Consider the following 17,908-nt stretch of genomic DNA (forward strand, 5'->3'; position numbering starts at 1 on the left):
TTAGTTATGTTAAACTGATCTCACTCTGTTATAGAAATAAGAACAAAGTACAAGCCACACATTTAAAAAAAAAAAGAGAAGACAAAGAAGAGAACATGAAGCCCATCAAGCTTTAACATTACCTCAAGAGCTCCTCTCTCCTCTGTCCTGTACTGAGCTCTAAATTTTTCTTCCTCAAAGGTGACAAAAATACTTAACACATCTGACAGTTTCAGAGATCACTATTTCATCATTATCTCAGACAGATGAATAAAGCCTAAACCTCAGCAAACAGTTCTTTTAATTCCCAAATTCGCTCTCTCTGCATTCTAAACAAATGCAATAAAAACAAAGAAACCCATAGCCTACAAACCTTATATACCTACACACTACTAGAATCTCTTTCTCACCTATCCAAACGTCAGGTTTTCTTCCTTGCCTCCTTAACTTCGGTATCTGATTATTTAAAGTGATTGCGTTTACAGATAATAAGTTATATCCATATATTTTAAAACAGAGATTATAGTCACTGGCAATTAAAAATAGTCATTAAATTACAGATACCAAGAATAGCTGATTTACAATTGTTCTCCCTCTATCTCCTCACGTCTCTCTTTAAAAAGATAATTAATGTCTCTCTTTTCTATCATTTCTCAGCACTTTACATGGAAGGAAACCAGACAGATGCTACAGAGTGGGATATCAGGACTGAGAAACAAGTCACAGAATAGGTGGAGAAGGACCTCTGGAGAGCATCTAGTTCACAAGTAACCTAAAATGGGGCAAAACTAATGTTACAATAAGAGTCAACAGAGAGAGTAGGAGCAATACCCCACAGGTAAAAGGAACACAATCTTAACTGCCCAGCTGTCTACATAGTTTGCATGTATTTATCCCATATATTTTTAATCAGAGCAATGTGCATACTGTACCTTTAAATTCCTCTGCTTTTACATTTTTGTTATCTGTTTCAATAGAAATTCCAGTCACCTTACGACCTGCAAGGGGACAGAAAAAAAAAAAAGACAATTCAGCAATAAACTTGTACTTTCATAGGTGCTTCAGTAGTTACAATCAATGTTTTTGAGATTTCCTTACACAGAACAGATTAGATATTCTCTGCTAGAGGGCATGGGGACTAAGAGTTAGAACAGGGCTGGCCACGTGGGTGGCCTTAACAATTCATATCTTTCTCTCTATGTCCTGGCACCTGTAAAAGAAAATAGTAATATTTCTCTTTTACAATGGCATGATAATATTTACATGTGAGAAATACTACATAAACAATAAGTGTTGTTTTATACTGTGGCAACATCTCAGTCTGTTTTTAATTCTGGGGACTTTATTAATCTGTGAGTGTATTTTCCATGGTACTTCTATTACAAGGCAGACTTGTTTAATAAAGAATACCACGCACTACTTCTCCAGGATAACACATGCAAGCAGTAACTAGCAGTTACCTCAAATGCTTGTTGAACTGAGAAGAAAATGAGTCAACATTTCTATAGTTTTATATGAAACAGATAAAAAAAAAAAAAGGAAAAGAAAAAAAAAAGAAACAAACAAACAAACAAACAAACAAAAAGAAAAGCATACATTCTTGGAATTTCAGTATACTCAATACAAGAGAGACCCAGACAAAATGCATGAAATCACCATTAGCCCTGCATTGCTCCCCACCAAGCTACCCTCTCCCTCACTGCATCTCATTATACATCTTCTCTTGAGAGCTGCTCTCCTCAAGAAAGGACACCAGTGTGCATTCCCTCATGATTCAGAAGTGTTCCTACAGGACAGAACAGTCCATCAGTTTTTCTGATTACTCCATGGCAGGCAACAAGCCTACCAAGTGGTTAAAACTGCTTACTAAAAGATAAATACAGTTCCTTACACAAGTTTACATTATTTTCAAAAGCATCTCAAATTCCAGTGGTTCAGACTGGTTTTGAAGACAGCATGGATACTCATCTTACATCCCGTTTCCTATGTCTGCACCAGGCAACCGAACAATTGCTACAGAGGGTATGAGCAACTGAGTCCCTCTCGCCATCAACAACATTTAGAAATACGGCTTGTTCAAAATAAGGGTGTAATGTGCTCTGACTGACAGAAACTAGTTTAGCCTTACTCCGTTTAATCTAATCCCATCTCACTATTTGCCTCCCTTGTGTGTACAGACCTCCTTTATTCAAGAATCGGTTTCTCGCCCCTCCATTATGCATACCAAGGACATCCAGTGTTGATCTGAAGACATGCATCGCCTCATGCAGCATCCCCACAGCACCCCACTGCCAGCACCTTGGCACCCACACCCAGTACACCTGCACTTCCACTCAGAGTTGCTGCTTCCTACACATCTCACCACCTCCCTCCAAATGAAACCCTAACATTTCTCATTTCTACAAGAATATAGCTTCACACTTGGCAACAAAAAGTGAATTTTCACATGTGCAGATTACCAAAGGATCCAAATTTGTGTGTTAACTGTGCTGTCCTCAATACTCTTTAATTGTATTGTCCTCTTTGTGTCACCCCAAAATAGTTACAGCAGAAGTCTGTAATATGAAAGTATAACATGAAAGTAAATATAAAGTGAAGACGACAGTTCAAGCAATGCCATTTATGTTCCCTTATAATACTGAAATAGCAAAAAATATTTCCACTATAAATAGTGCGTGCAAATTTTTTCCACTCGATCCAGAAAGGAAACTTTCTTGTTGGACTTCTAAAAAAAAGAACACAAACCACAGAAGGAACCCCGCTGACACCAGAGGAGGGAAGCCCTCCTCTCCTCCAGCACCTCCCAAAGTAACAGCTGCTCCTGCACATACGCACAGAGCACATCTCTGATTTTGTGCAAGCTTGGTCTAGAATAAGGGCTGAAATAATTTTCCTTTATGTTTGTTAAGCCTTATTTAGGTTTATGGGAAGAAAATAATCTTTTTATTTTTACCCAAACTATACTGTTTCTAGAACAATTTAAAAAAACGTCCTATACACCAATAGATAACAGATCACGTTATCTACTGAAACATCTTCCTTCATGTCCTCGTGATGGGGGGGACAATTTTGTTCTGAGGCCCTGATAACAGATTAACACTTAGGATGTCTAGGACATGTTGGGGGAAGAATTAAAGCCATTTATAAATTACTGGCACATCAGCCATCTCTTTCTGGACACAAAACAGCCTGAACACATGCAGTTCAACACTTTATTGCATCCACTGTTTCATAAACCTGACAATTTTCTCTCTTCCTCCGTAATACAGAGGTCATGAAGCTCACCAATGTTCTTTAAGTATTCATGAGTTAGAATGCAAAATAAGAAATAATATTTTATAACTTCTGGGGCAGGATCATGGCACTTTTTTGCATGGAAATTATTAAATTACTTTGCGCAGTTTGTATCGTGAGCTTGCAGTTGCATCAAGTCTGTATAATTCCTCTTGCATCAAGGGAATTACGAATGTACAGGGACCCTAGTATGCAATGCAATATGTACAAAATATGCCAGAAAAAAATTAAAATCATACTCAGTATGCACACAGCCCTCCTCATCACACACAAACCACACATAAACATGCTCCTCTTCAAGCAGTGCTAGAGTCTGAACTGTAAATTAAGCTGGTGCAGAGAGGGGTGATAATTAAAGCTCGATCAAGCAGAAAAACAGAAGAGGTCTTCAAAGCTAGAGTACCTCTTCCTTAAAATGCCCTTTCAGAAGTGTCTGCCAATTATTCAGAATCCAAGACTTAAGCATTGCATTTTAATTCACGATATAAAGAGCAACAGAGAAAAGATGACCGATTACTGTACCACCAAACTTTTTGTTCATCAAATGCTTTTATACACAGACTTATTCCCCCCCCCCCCTTACATGGGAACAGCTTCATTTGTTTAGAAATAGGCCCACAAAACGCACGCTTTCCATTTGATAATCCCTCACACAGCCGTAAACTGACGCTGGAGGAATCAAAGAAAAGCACATTAGTCAAACCAAATCAAAGGAAACAGTGGTGCCTGGAGGAAATTACATGAGAAGAGAATCAAAACAGAGTTATAAGTACAAGAGAAAACGCAGTCCCTCGGTGTTTGTTTTGCCAAGTTCTAAGTAGCAGGTGGCCGAGGGCAAAGCTGAACAAAGGATTTCAGAGGATACTGCAAGTATAGGAAGTCCGATGTCCCAAGAATAAAGCGATAATGCAGACAGCTCTCTTACCGTACTCCCCACCAGAGAACAGGAAGCTGACCATTACATAATCAAATGATACCTTGAGTCTTGCCATGATCTTGTCATTTAAACACCCCCAAGGGGTTTGGCTCTTCTGTTTCCAAATTTTTCCCTATGAGAAGTACCCATAGATGGCATAGTCCATAAATGAGGAACAGGAGAGGAGAAGCTACCTAACTTTGGACAGAATTTGTGTATCACCTCAGAGGAGATTAACTCCCATTCTTCTTAGGAGTCCAAAATATGGTCACTGCAACCGAAAGGCTGCCACCCAGCTCAGGGTAGCACTGGCAGGTTAGAACAGTGTTACCTGGAGGTGGGTGGAAACCAGGGCTCACACCACAGGTCTGACCCAGCCATGTTGCTGTTGCCAGTTGAATGTTTAAGCTGCTTTTGTCTTCCATCCATTCTTCTTGGAGAATGCTAGCCTCCAGCAATCATGCTGGAGGGAGATCTGGAGTATTAACAGCCTTCATCACTGCAAGAGTCTCCGGAGTGTGTACCAGAGTCCTTAACTAATCTCTGAAATCAGTGATTTATGCACCAAAATGTAGCCTGAACTGAGTGAAGTAGCCTCATTAGGAAATATAAATAGGGCATTAAGTGCTCAAACTTCACACGAGGGCTAAAAGAAATTACCAAACATGATGGGAAAAAATGGAAAAAAGCTCCACTTCCATCCTTCATTTATCCTGAGTTACAAATATTCTCGAATCTTAATAATGATAGAACAGGATTTACTTTGTGCAGAGTTTATGTTTCACAAAAAAAAAAAAAAAACAAAACGCAACATCCTACACACCTTTAGCCACAGTAAACAAATAAGGTATTAGTCTCAATTTATGCAGTGGCTGTAGAGTGGTAATAAAGAGTCCACTAAAATGCAGATGGGGATTGCAAGTTTATATTTTACTAGGTGTGTTTTGAGTGCGTAAAGCATAGTAATCCAGGGAAGAAGGTACATTTTTGGGTTGAGTCTAAAACATAAAAGGAACTTAAGCGGTTTCTCAGCCACCCCCTGTGCTTGTGTCGTGGCTGTCAGCAACACTATTGTAGTGTTTTAGAAACTGCTGGACTTAATCAGGGCAAGTTTTAGTCATTCAGGCACTGGAGCTGGTGGTAATACATACAGCTCCTGAGAGCATCTAACACACTATGAAATATGTGGCATGATTTTAAACACTCTTATTGGCTGATTAGGACACAGCCCTTGTTGATGTTTTTAATCACAAAAAAAAATACAAACTAGAGATCCTACTTCATGTACGTGTGTTATCCACGCATCAGTGACAAACGAGAAGTTTTTCTACTAGCTTGAAGAAACTGCTTTTAATTTAGTTAAGTTTCTCAGACCTTACAATTATAAGGAAAACTGCTCCTCAGTATGATACAGTGCTGGTTTCCTGGCACTACAAAGAAGTTGTTCTAGTTGGATCTGTGCTCTGCTAGTGCTTCAAGCTGAAGGAAGAACATATGACTAGTTATTTTCACTCCTTAAACAGTACTAGAAATGCTGTATGTTGGCCTTTACTCCTGGGATGACAGAGGTACAGAGGCAGTAAGCTTTTAGATATTCAGAAGGGACAGAGAATAAGGGGATAGGGAAAGAAATTTATAGGCAGAGTAACAGCCTAACTTTTATGCCACAGGAAGTGGCTTTTCTATAACTAGATCAATAATCTTATGAAAAGCCTTGTAAGGTACTTTGATTTGTGCATATAAATACCTGACAGCCTTTCCTCCTTCCCACACCTCCCCCTTTTCTACAAGCCCTCTTCTAATTCCTGATGAATTTCTTCTTCATGGAAAAATGGACTAGTTTTTCAGACCATGGGAAGAGAGTTTGGAACTAAAACCAAAAAAACTGCTAAATCCAGTTATTTGGTTTGGCTTCTCTTCTGGAAGAGCAGCTATTAGAAAATTAAAATTCCAACTCTATAGCTGAGTAGTATATGACACAAAAATTGACCTTTCCCCCAATCCCTCCAAAACAACAACAAAAAATTTCCCCAAACCCTGTGACAATTTTCCCCCTTCCAGCCCAGGCTCAGAGCCATGCACTGAGTAATGGAGTAATTCTCCCCTCTGTCTGCTCCCATGAGCTAAGCCATACATTTGAAGCTGATAACAAGGCCAGCATCCAGATGGTAGGGTAGTTAGCAATCTAACATGCAAACACATTACGTGTCTTGCTGGGTAAGTCATCAGACACTCTCTTCACTCTTTTTCATTAAAAGCTCTCAAATTAACAGCAAAGGCAGTCAGATTCAGAAGAAAAAATTGTCTACAGATACCCGAGACAAAATAGTAAAGTTTTAAGGTACCTTGCCTGCAAAACCTATATCATAACAAAACAAAGTGTACTTTAGGCTGGTTTCTCAAAACATTTCAGAATATTAGGTTATTTCAAAAGAAAATTTAGGTTAAAGTGACAAAGAGTTTAAATGGCCAAGCTGATCAAGTAGTTTTTCTTTACTTATTGTACATCCAGAGGTCTAGAACTTAATACAGAAATTTGCTGTTTTATTTAATATAGCATAAAAATAAAAATGAAAACAATTCTTCACACTCATCTGTTAGAGAAAGTATTTTTTAACATCGGTGTCAGTGAAACTCTGCCTTTGTGATGGAAATAACATGAGAAACAGAACAGAAAACCTCAGGTTCATCCAGCTGTGAGTTACACAGGGCAGTAACAGCGTTGTCAGAAAGACAAAAGTGCATTGGAGTGGGATTTCTACCTGTATTGAAAGCTGGTATTGGATGATCTGAGAAGCTCTCAGTCCCACAGGAGGGGAAAGAGCTCTTTTGTTGTAATGCCTCAATTATGGAGCAGACTAGCAAAGAAGTTTTCATTCATGACGCCAGCCTAGGGATGATTTAATGCTCAGCTTCATGTGAACTGCTCGGTACAATATGAAATTGGCTCACCAGCTGATGATGCCTTTACTTTCAAGATATTTTTACTTAACTAGAAGGTCAAGAATAAAGAGAAACTGTGATTTTCAGAATGAATTATCTGAATTTACCAGCAGTGGTCCTGAGATTTAAGATCATGTTAGTGATTGTTTCTGAGCACAGCCCCAAGGACGGTCAGGCCTGGCAAGACTGAACTGGAAGTGCTTGTAGAGGAAAAAGCAGGGAATAACAAACAAGCGGCATGGGACAAAACAGGGGGAGATTATTTAGGTCAGCCTTTCCAAGGAAACTGAACACCAAAGTAAATGAATTCCAGAGAAACTAAACAGCCTCCTAAGTGCTTTCAGCAGACCCAACACAAATTACTGTGTGACATGGTGTGGGAAATTAAAAAAAAAAAAAAAAAATTATAATCAAAATGTAAAATTCCATTCCCTTCAAAGTTTTTTTTTTTTTTTTTTTTTTTCCTTTGGCCTCCTTTTCTCCTCCACAGCTTGCACAGGTTCAACCCAGTGCAGACTGCATCCCAGCAGACAGACAATCCAGAAAGCTTATGTTATTAACAGAGCATTCATAGCTCTGACTTTCACAAGACTCAAACCCAGTGCTCCCCCTGTCTCCATGGAGCCCGTGACACCAGGGTATGGGGTTTTGTCCCGGCCAGGCCCCACAACAGGGCCGCTTTCCCGCTCACTGGTGCTGCTCCACAGCGGTTTCCACAGCAACCGGGCAGGGCACACAGGCAGGCCGCAGGCAGGGCCCCAATGCTTGCTTTGAGGTGGATCTGGATGCTCAAAACTTGTGTTTGGTGCCATTGGGTTAAAAAAAAACTATTAGAAGGGGCTATGCAAGGAGATGTCTCTTTGCCACTGCTGTCGCACATGCCTCATGTAACATGCAGCAGTGGAGTTGAAGAAATGCTTCAGCCGAACACTGGCCTGTGCAAATACCTCAAGAAACAGTCATAGCACAATGACCGAGTTTACAAAACAAGGCTGGGTCCCTGGTGCAAACTGGCATGGTCCTCTGAAGTCAATAGTAGCAGGCTGATTTACATCTACCGTAAAATCAGCCCTGAAATACAGAAGAGCTGGGGAAGTGGAAAAAACAAGCAATCCCCTCCAAAAAAAAAAAACCCAACACACAACAATTAAAAACAAACAAACAAACAAACAGAAAACCAACACAAATAACCCACAACCATTCAGGTCACATTTCACGACAAGTTTCGTAAGTTTCATGCTAGATTTCAGAGGTCTGCACCAGGCTCAAGTGACTTTTGCTGGAACTGCTGGGCAATTTCAAAAGGATAAACACTTTCAAGTTGGGCATTTATATACCTGCAAATACACACAAACCTAAAAGAGCCTGAAAACAAATTTAATTTGCTTTCCAACTGTGGCAGCCAGCATTAGTTATGATTCCGGTATACACCATGTAAAACTGGAGTTCCTGCTTGCTGAGAGCCAGAGGAGTCATCTAACTCCCTGAAGGTAAGATCCTGTTTCCAGATTCAAGGAAAGCCATCAGGCCTCTGGGATTTCCACACATGGAAGTAGATTTCACATTGTTTCAGTGAGGGAATGTCTCTTTCAATACGTAGTCTCATCCATATACGCTGGAACCAAATTTCCTGTGCAACCTCAGTCCCTTCTCAAGTTTATAACAGTTTTTTCCCAGTAGGTCTTCTCAACCCCTTTTGTGATTAACCTAAGCATTTCTACAAACTGCACTGCAGAGGATGTGTACAGATTAAGTTCTGGCTTTTAACGCTAAAGGAACACGTAATGAGCCAGAACTGCACACTGCAGAGATCCCACGTAGCAGGTGGGATAGCTCATTAGAACAACTACACCCAAACGTCTCATTTTCAGGAAAGTGTAATAATCAAAACCAAGTCAGCATTGTCACATGTCCCCCACTGAAAAAGGTGATCCATCTGAAATCTGGTGGCTTAAAAAAGTTTGTCTCTGAAGCAAGCATTCACCCAGAATATACTTCTACGCTAACAGGGAATGGATGCAAGAACAGCTCATTGGGGTAAGTTTTTAAAGAGGGCTTTGCACAGGCTTCCTTCCGTTCAATTTTTGCTGACTGGGATGACTTCATTCTAGCTAGTGTGCCCATTAAAAATAAATAAATAAATAAATAAATAAATAAATAAGTCTCACCAAAAACAGTGGAATACTCTTTAAATGGAAAAATGAAAATACTCTGTGAGAAGCTGTGTAATGCTTTGTGAATTTGGGATTGAGACATTTCCAGTAGGTGGGGGTGGGGTGCCACTTGACTGAATTTCATTTGAACCATGAGTTTTAGGACTGCATCTTGCCTTGATCAGCAGCAGTGAGCTATGTATTCTTTTTTCTTTTTTTTTTTTCTTCTTTTTTCCCCTTCAGACTACAAACCAGACTCTGCTAATATGAGCTGCAAGCACAACGACCTCTTCTCTCTTGGCCAAAAGAATCTGGTGAACCCTTCCTAATTATCTGCATACAGTTTGCCAAATTAGCTCATCCCATTTTCATTCACACATGATCCCTTACGCTGCCAAGTTCGCTCAATTGTCTCTTCCTGCCAGAAGCAGCTAACAGTCATGTTTGATGGCTATTACTTTCAACCAACATTGTGGTTTACAGTACAAATACACATCTTTAGCCTTAATTCTGCAGGCCTTTAATAGGCAGATTAGTTCTTCAATATCTGATTTTACAGGAGCACCTTCTGGCGTATTTATTTGAACAGGACTGAACCCACTCTTTTGACTCAATTAAGGCTGTTACGTATCAAGAGGAGCTAGAACAAACAGAAGATGTTTTGCACACTGAAAGGAGAAGGGTGATTAGAAGAAATCCTCCGGAAGCCAGAGCTAGGAACAATAGGTCACAGTATAATAGGTGCCAAATTTTCCTTAAAGGGGATGAAGAGGGTAAAAAAGAAACAAACAAAAAAACACCTTAAAGTCTTCATCACATTAAAAGCTATTCAATCAAAACAACACATGGATATTCAGATTAGAAAACACTAGAAGAACACTGGAAAGTTACACAGGAAACAGGAATAAACACAGTAACTCTGTGCTTTATTTATTTTTAAACCAAGCATAAACGTTAACTCAGTAATCATCCCAGCTTTTCAACAGAAGAGATGTGTCAGGAGGCACATCCTTGAGAGTATTTGGGTAAAGTTAGCTAACAAACAATTCTGCAGCTTTGCGTCAGAAGAAGCGCAAGCTTAGGAAGCAAGCTATCGTGCACAATTCACTAGTTTGAAGCTTCACGTAATATGTTTTGATTATCTTGTCAGCCAACACTTAAACTGAGAAAGTACCAGCTCTTTCACTGTCACAGAAGTGAAATGAAAAAAAAGATGTCAGGAATTACGTAATATAAAATAAAAATAAATAAATAAATAATCCCAGGGCACAGAATAATTGTATAGAAGACAAATAATCTTGCCAGAATCAAACAGACAATCTTGTCATAATTCAAAGACGAAGATAATACCAGGAACACATAGAGATAGGAATTCTGTATTATTTATGCCATTAGATATTTTTAAAATAAAAAATACCTAATTAATGATTCGGACCCCTGGCCCATCTTCTCAAGTGCAACAAGTGCTTAAAAATCTGATGGTTACAACAGCTGTATCTGGAATGCTCCATAGTTCACTTTATGTATATACTATCAAAACCCCGTATTACATTTCTAAAATGCCTGCTAGAGGCAATAGATCAACACGTTTCATGAAATCATGACTTCTAGATAGGCACATAAGCAACTCTAAATTGTTTTGCCATTTGCTTTGCCTACTTCTGCCCTGTATTATCTTTATAATCAACTCCTCCTGAGATATTGATACTTTATAAACTCATGTGACACTATTTTTCCTAAACTTAACTTTCCAGTAGAAATAAGACTAAATATAGACTAAAATATAAAACTAAATAAAGACTCCAGAGTACTCAACTCCAGTTAACTGATTTCAGTTCAAGGACCTCTCTTTTTGAGAAAGGTATCTGAGGAACAGTCCAAGGACTATGCTGGCATAAAGATATATGCTGGCATTATCCAGGCAAGCACATATCAGCATGAGCACTGCAATCACATTGAATCCAAACACAAAATGAGGTCTTCAGATTTCAGGTCTAAAGTCACAGAACAATATTTTAGTAAGATGAGGATCTGTCCCTTTTACCTATGTATTTCCACTGTTGTTGAAGGCTGCTCATCTTGCATCGAGCCCACAAAGTACGGAACTAGCATCAGCAGAGAGAGCTCTGAATGGTCAGGAAGCCAAGAAAGGGAACAAGATGGTTTGTTGAATAATAGATAGTTACTTCTATTTCTCTCCTAGAAAGGGAACTCATCACCACCTGCTCACCACCATTCTGCTCAAAGCACCTCTGTTAAAATAAGCCTGTAAGTTTTTATGCTTTGTGTTGCTATGCTGTGAATGCCACATTATGTTTTAAAGCAGCTAAGGACCAGGTTTCTTACAAGACAAAATGAATTATTCTTTCATAGAAAAAAGAGTACCCACTTTAGAGCTTACACCTATGTGAGTCCTTGTAGCCAAGTCTACAAATACCTTCCACTTAAACAGTCTGATTACATAGCCAAGCCCCTTGACATATTCAGCTGTATGAGATTTTTGGAAACCCTCTGTCCACCCTGCATGTTTCCCATCCCAAAGCAGAGGCAGCTAAAGGTCATGGATTATCTACTTTTCAGTCACTGCAATTAGCAATTAAAAATAATCAGATTTCATATTACATTGATGCTTGTAAGTCTTCAGCCATATGGACAGCACTCCATACATTTAAAGGGATTCAGATACAGCATCTAGCCGCAGGATTGGAACCTTAACAGCAAAATCATGCTGTATTTTCTTCTGATTTTCAGATTTTTTACCCCATCCCAAAACTGAAAGGGTTTTAGTTCCTAACCTGTCTATATTTTCAATAACATGCCTATAAGCAGGGTTACTAACACTTAGTCAACTTCTGTATGTACATATTGGCCACAAACTACAGTTAGTTCTACTGATATTGTTGATATTATATTGGTGTTATCTCACTGTCTTTGTATTCCATGAAACATGAAGATAATTCAGCTTCAAAAGAAGGGCAAATTCCTCCCTACCCCCTCCCAGTATTTCCTTAAATGCTTGCAACAACTAATCTCTGCTGGAAACCACAGATACAGCATTGCTTCAGAACCCCTCTCTGCTTCCAAGTTGACCTTTTGCTTTGTGAGCAGAATACAATAAAATAAATCATACATTAACATAGAATCAATTGTTAAAGGTGCCAATAGGACCCAAATTCAATATTGCCTGCCTCCTCCCCCCCCCAATAACTAGATGAAATTAAAAACTGTTTTGTTCTGAGTTTGTCAAATACTAGGCTAATCATAAATACTACCTCATTCCCAGTTTTCCAACACAGTGTAAAACAATCTTTTGGTTTTAGTAGATTGTTACATAGCTATTAGATTCAACTGTTTTTCCAGTAAAAAAAAAAAAAAAAAAAAAAAAAAATGTATCTGCCTTAAATTTTTGTGATATTTTCCTAAGAGAATACAAGCTTTCTGGGATTTTTTTTTGTGGGTCTGAAGACTAGCTTAAAAAGGTTAAAAAAAAATCCTTCTGAACTGCTTTGTTGTTCCCTAGCAGACATTAAGTTTGCTTTAACTCAAAAATATTCTGCACCTGCAAGTCTCTCAGCTGTATATGTAAGAATTGGCCATACCAACTCCTCTTTCTCTATTTACATAGTTTTAAAAACTTTGCACAAACTTTGTTGAAAAGCTTATAAACAGACATCACTTAATTATTCTCTCACAAAAGTCAGTGTGTTCTCCCAGCAGCTATTTATGTTAGAAAACTAATGCATATTGCAAAACCTGGACAAAACCTTTGTAGCAGTGCTTTCTCTTCCCTTCCTCCTCCTCCTCAAAAAAGGAGACTAAAAATCTGAACACAGCTGGAAAGCAAACAGCAACTGTGTGGGCTGATGATAGTAGAGGACTTGGCTAGAGATACAACTGGAACACAACTGAAACAAGAAGTATTCAGCAACAAGGGAAATGCAGAGCTGAAAACAATTTTTAGTCCTGTCTCAATATATGCTGCTGATTCCCTGTTGATAATCAGCTTTCCCAGATGCCTCTTATGTCCTGGAACATTATTTACTGAAAGGCTCCAAAGACAAGTGGTATAAGTGCGTTATCTTCTGGAAGTACCCGTCATTTCAACAACACTTAAACCCAACACAGAGAGAATTACATTTACTTCTCATACTTGATACAGAAGTCTCCTGAAATGTTTTAATTAGTACTGGCTGAATCAAGGAATCAAGTGATGTCCAGGATGTAGGTCTTATATAGAAAAGGGAAAGAAAAAGAAATCGACTTAAAATAGAATTACGTGAAGGTCTCAGACTGTATTGCAAGAAGCAAAACCTTACCTTACACACATTGTTTTGTGATGTCTAAGCACACTTTCACTACGGTACACATCTGCATACTGCTCTCTACCTCCTCTCCTGGGCACCAACTTTGATATTACGAGTAAATCTGGAGTCCCTGAATTTGTATGCTTTACTAGTCACTCCAATGCTACAAAAGCAGTTTCTTAAAAACCTTAAGAGCTCTTACTATTACCTAGCTGTCCCAACCTACACCTCCCTCACCACTTTTACATTTTCAACTGCTGTATTCAATATGGAATTATTGGTTTCCTTCAATACTGATTTCCTTTCAGGACCCTCTCAAATTATTACAACACTCTTGTGCATCAGTAAATCATATTACACCTGGGAGGACCATAATGTTGGTTATCAGAAGGCAGCAGGAGCATTCACTGCAAGATGCAAAGAAAACTCAAATACTGACTGAAAATAAAATTTTTACATTTCATTCATTCACACACAAATATTTAAAGAAAGGTGTTTAAATGGAAAGTTATTAAATCTACTCATAGAATGCAGACCTTTTCTGCACAAACTTTTCCAATGTCTAAGCACTGCTATTAATAAAATTTTAATTGGACTTCATGTGGACACTGGGCTTAACCTGGTGAGACCAGCTATCAGGCTTGGCAAAGCCCTGCAGTGCCACACGTGAGGCCCTGGGCACCCCAGCCACACACAGGCCTTGGCATTGTGGGGCCTGTGCACCTCATCCCCAGGCACTGAGTGCTCTCAGAAAGGCTCCTCCATTACTACCTGGGCAAGCAGCCTTCCCAAATACAGACATACAACCCACGGTTATTAAACACACAGGACAGCCCGCTTAAGTCACATTTTCAGAAGTGTTCACCGCCAACAGTTTGAACAGTACCAAAGTTGTGTCAGTGCCTTGTCACGCTACCCAAAACCCCAGTCAGTCTGGAGTAAGGGAATGTGAAACAAGCCAAAAACAAGAAGTCATAAATTTAAGAAAAAGCTCTTATCTTTGTGGTTTACCAGCTTCAAGACTGGGAGAAGGGTCAGAAAAATCAGTCTAGATGGCCCAATACTCAAATGGCAAAACCCAGGTGTTTGCTTCTTTACATCATTGTATAGAAACAGAATAGGTACTTGAGCACAAAAACTAGCTATAACATGAGCCTGAACACAGCTACGCACACTATAGATATCTTTCCAGATGATGCGTTTTGGCTTATTTTTGTCACTACAGCTACTAGAAAGCTTCAGTTCTGAACCAGTGACAGGTACTGCCCATACACTCAAGTGGTAAGTTGCTATCTAACTCACGTAGTATTATCCAAGCTCTGGTCTTCTGTGCATCATTCCCTCCTATGTTTACAGTATGCCAAGCACAAACATCTCTCCAACTCCAACCCAACTCCAGTCAGTATACAGTAGCCCTTACCATACTGTCCACAAGAATTTCTCCCAATTCATACTGGGCACTCATGTATGCCTCATATAAACATTTTGGTTTCTGAATTATATATTAATTTGAGCAAGACCCACGACTCAAAAATGCATGTTTCATCACTACCTCCAGTACTACGTTAGCAGTTTGCAAACAGCAAATGTAGCTGCTGTTGTTAACATTGTCTGGTGCCAAAACAACCCTATAATCCATCGCTTCCCATCCAGACCACGTTTTGTTTTGCCTTGAGCCTCATCCAGTGGTTTGGACTGACTTGAGCATATGTTAAACCCTTACAAAGTTAATCCTAATAAAAGCTAAGTAAATATCTATCTTTTGAAACTTCATACCTGTAGGAACTGTTCTTTCCAACTCAAGTCTAACCATTTCTCACTTTTTTAAACAGTCAGGATCAAGTTGTTGCTGTTACAATGTAAGTTGGAGATTCTTACTGAAAATTGCTGAGTTCAGAACTCGTGGAAAGTAATAATTCAAAAATAGCTTATAACCAGATTTCCCCAGTGTGTTTTCCCCTGCGAATAACCTTTGAGAGAAACTGGATGCCTCCTTAAATTCCTGTTAACCAAGGGGGGGCTACACTCATCAGCGGTTCAACAACTACTGCTGTTGTATTGCTTGCTGTTGTTCAGAAGTGGATATTTTTCCTTTCTTGCCTCTCCAAAAGCTCCTTCACCTCCTAGTGTATGTTAGAAAGTGACAAGTGAACGGGACCAGATGTTCAGCTGCCAAGCTTACCTTCTGCCTCTTTTAAAAAATCATATCTAAGCACTAAAGTGCTCTACTGTATGCTGCTGTGAGCGTAAAGGTGACATAAGTCACTGGAGCTTTCCAGAAAAAGTGACTTTGGAAATACAGGTGAGCACAAGTGCTGCCAATCATCCAAATGCTGCTCCACTTTCATTTTTGGGATTTCCAAAAGACTACTATTTAGATGAAGGAAACGTGTCATTTGTCTTGATTACAAGACACCATAATATTTGCTTTAAGCTTCCTGTGGTAGAATTACAGCACAGTAACGTCCAACGCTTCAAGAAAGATGTGGCGGGCTTTTCTGCTGAAGTGTTTTGTTGAAACGGATAGTTCTTAGAGAAGTAATCAGGATGGAAAAGGACATGCCAGAAAGTAAAACTAAGAAAAACGGTCTTACAAAATCAGTTTTCCTTGAGAGGAAGAGGTGACCTAACAGTAAGAGAGAATTACCAGTAAAATAATTGTCTTTCAGTTTCCACATAATGTTTCCCTCAGTTTCCATTACAGCATTCACACCATTGGATATTAGCCACTAAATGGTAAAGTAAGAACTTAGCCCATCTATCTTCCCAAATATGCAATGGTGCTTTAATGTTACCATGGTGGAGGAAGAAATCTCAACCAACCAAACAAAAAAAGCAGCAATAATATTGGGTCCCTGTGGATATATGTGATAGACTATCTATTTTAAGCAAGTGTCCTTGTTTTATGTTGTTCCATAACTTCAAGGGAACCTTAATTTAGCCATTCCATATGGTCCTCACAAATAGCCTGCAATGACAAATATGAATGTCTACCTCACACTTTAATTGTTTTGATGAATGAAATATTTATACTGCTGTGTGGATATATCTTAATAACCTTCCTTTACCTAAGTTTTCACACTGGACTGACCTCTAGCATTGTTATGAGAAAGTATGATACCACACTTTACTTACTCTGAGAGAAGTAAATGGGATTGCCTCTTGTAAGGACCTGATTACAAACAGACTGTCTTCAGAAAGGCTCTGAGGGAAAGATGACATTTTAGTGTTGGTGGAATCTAAGTAGATTGTAACAAACTTTTAGATCCTGATTCCACAACTAAACTAATAATTGTTTCTGCCCCTCCAAATGCTCTGACAGCCTAAACCTACACCTCCCCATCTAACAAGGGAAGCTTGCTTACTGTTACTGCAGAAGATTTACATACATGTCAATGTCTGTCTTCAGTGAATAAGCATCACTATTTTACACTCCTATGAAATGGTATGAGAGCTGAATTTTCTTTTGTATTAGTTGTACAAGAAGATTCTCCCGTATATAAAAATAGTTGCCTCTTTCACAACCACCGGCATCTGAAAAGAAACAAGAGAACTTGGGGTACCCTTTGAGGAAGCCGTATGTAAAAAAGCTCTAACAATTTCAGTGTATTTCTCTAAAAACAGGTCTGCACACATGTATGCCCTATAACATTTGGGGTTAGGCAGTGGCCTCAGACAAGCTTGGTAGTTCTAAATCATGAAAGATGAGCCCACAAGTTTTAAGTCAGTTAACTAAAGAGAAAAGATGAAGTCAAAGTTCAAGTACTTGTGAGTTCTTCCTCTTTTGCTATGTCATCAGCCAATTCCTGCAGCAGAACCTGGCAGCCAGCATGCTGCTGCCAAAATACTCTATAGTAGGGAATTCAGATATCATAGAGGAAATATTAAAAATAATAATAATAATAATACTTGGTGTAATTCAGTTAAATAGCCAACAAGAAGACCTCATCCAGGCTCAATTAGATTTGCTAATAATACTGGTAATTTTAAGTCTCATTATAGATGCCAGATGCCCTGTGGTAATCACAATTACCAGAAATACATGTCCTGTGACATGAAAAAAGAATTGTTGCAGCATTAAAGCCGAGAGAACAGGACCTTGGAGGCCAAGCAACAGCAAAAGCAAGTCCACCACCTGCATACAGTCACCTTAAGCAGAAGAAGATAAGGGGAATTGTGACTGTCTTGACATGATAGTACAGGTGCATTTCCTGCTTCCCATATGTAATGAATGAAGGCATTCATCTTCATTTTTTCTTATGCACGTCCAATAGCAGGCTTTGGGGCCAGTAACCTGAACTAAGGATATGGCAGAGTGA

At 39.0% G+C, this 17,908-nt stretch overlaps 1 protein-coding gene across 2 annotated transcripts in view; it reads right to left on the reverse strand.

Annotated features, from left to right (window-relative positions):
• The window catches only part of JAM2 (junctional adhesion molecule 2), a 34,701-nt gene that overhangs the window by 13,366 nt on the left and 3,427 nt on the right, over positions 1-17,908 (reverse strand). For both annotated transcript variants that reach the window (XM_068689938.1, XM_068689929.1), the window contains exon 2: positions 912-977. In XM_068689938.1, the coding sequence (XP_068546039.1) occupies positions 912-977 (66 nt within the window). The remainder of the gene's footprint in view (positions 1-911; positions 978-17,908) is intronic.

Source organism: Anas acuta, chromosome 1, assembly GCF_963932015.1.
Source record: "Anas acuta chromosome 1, bAnaAcu1.1, whole genome shotgun sequence".
Classification (NCBI taxonomy): Eukaryota; Metazoa; Chordata; class Aves; order Anseriformes; family Anatidae; genus Anas; species Anas acuta.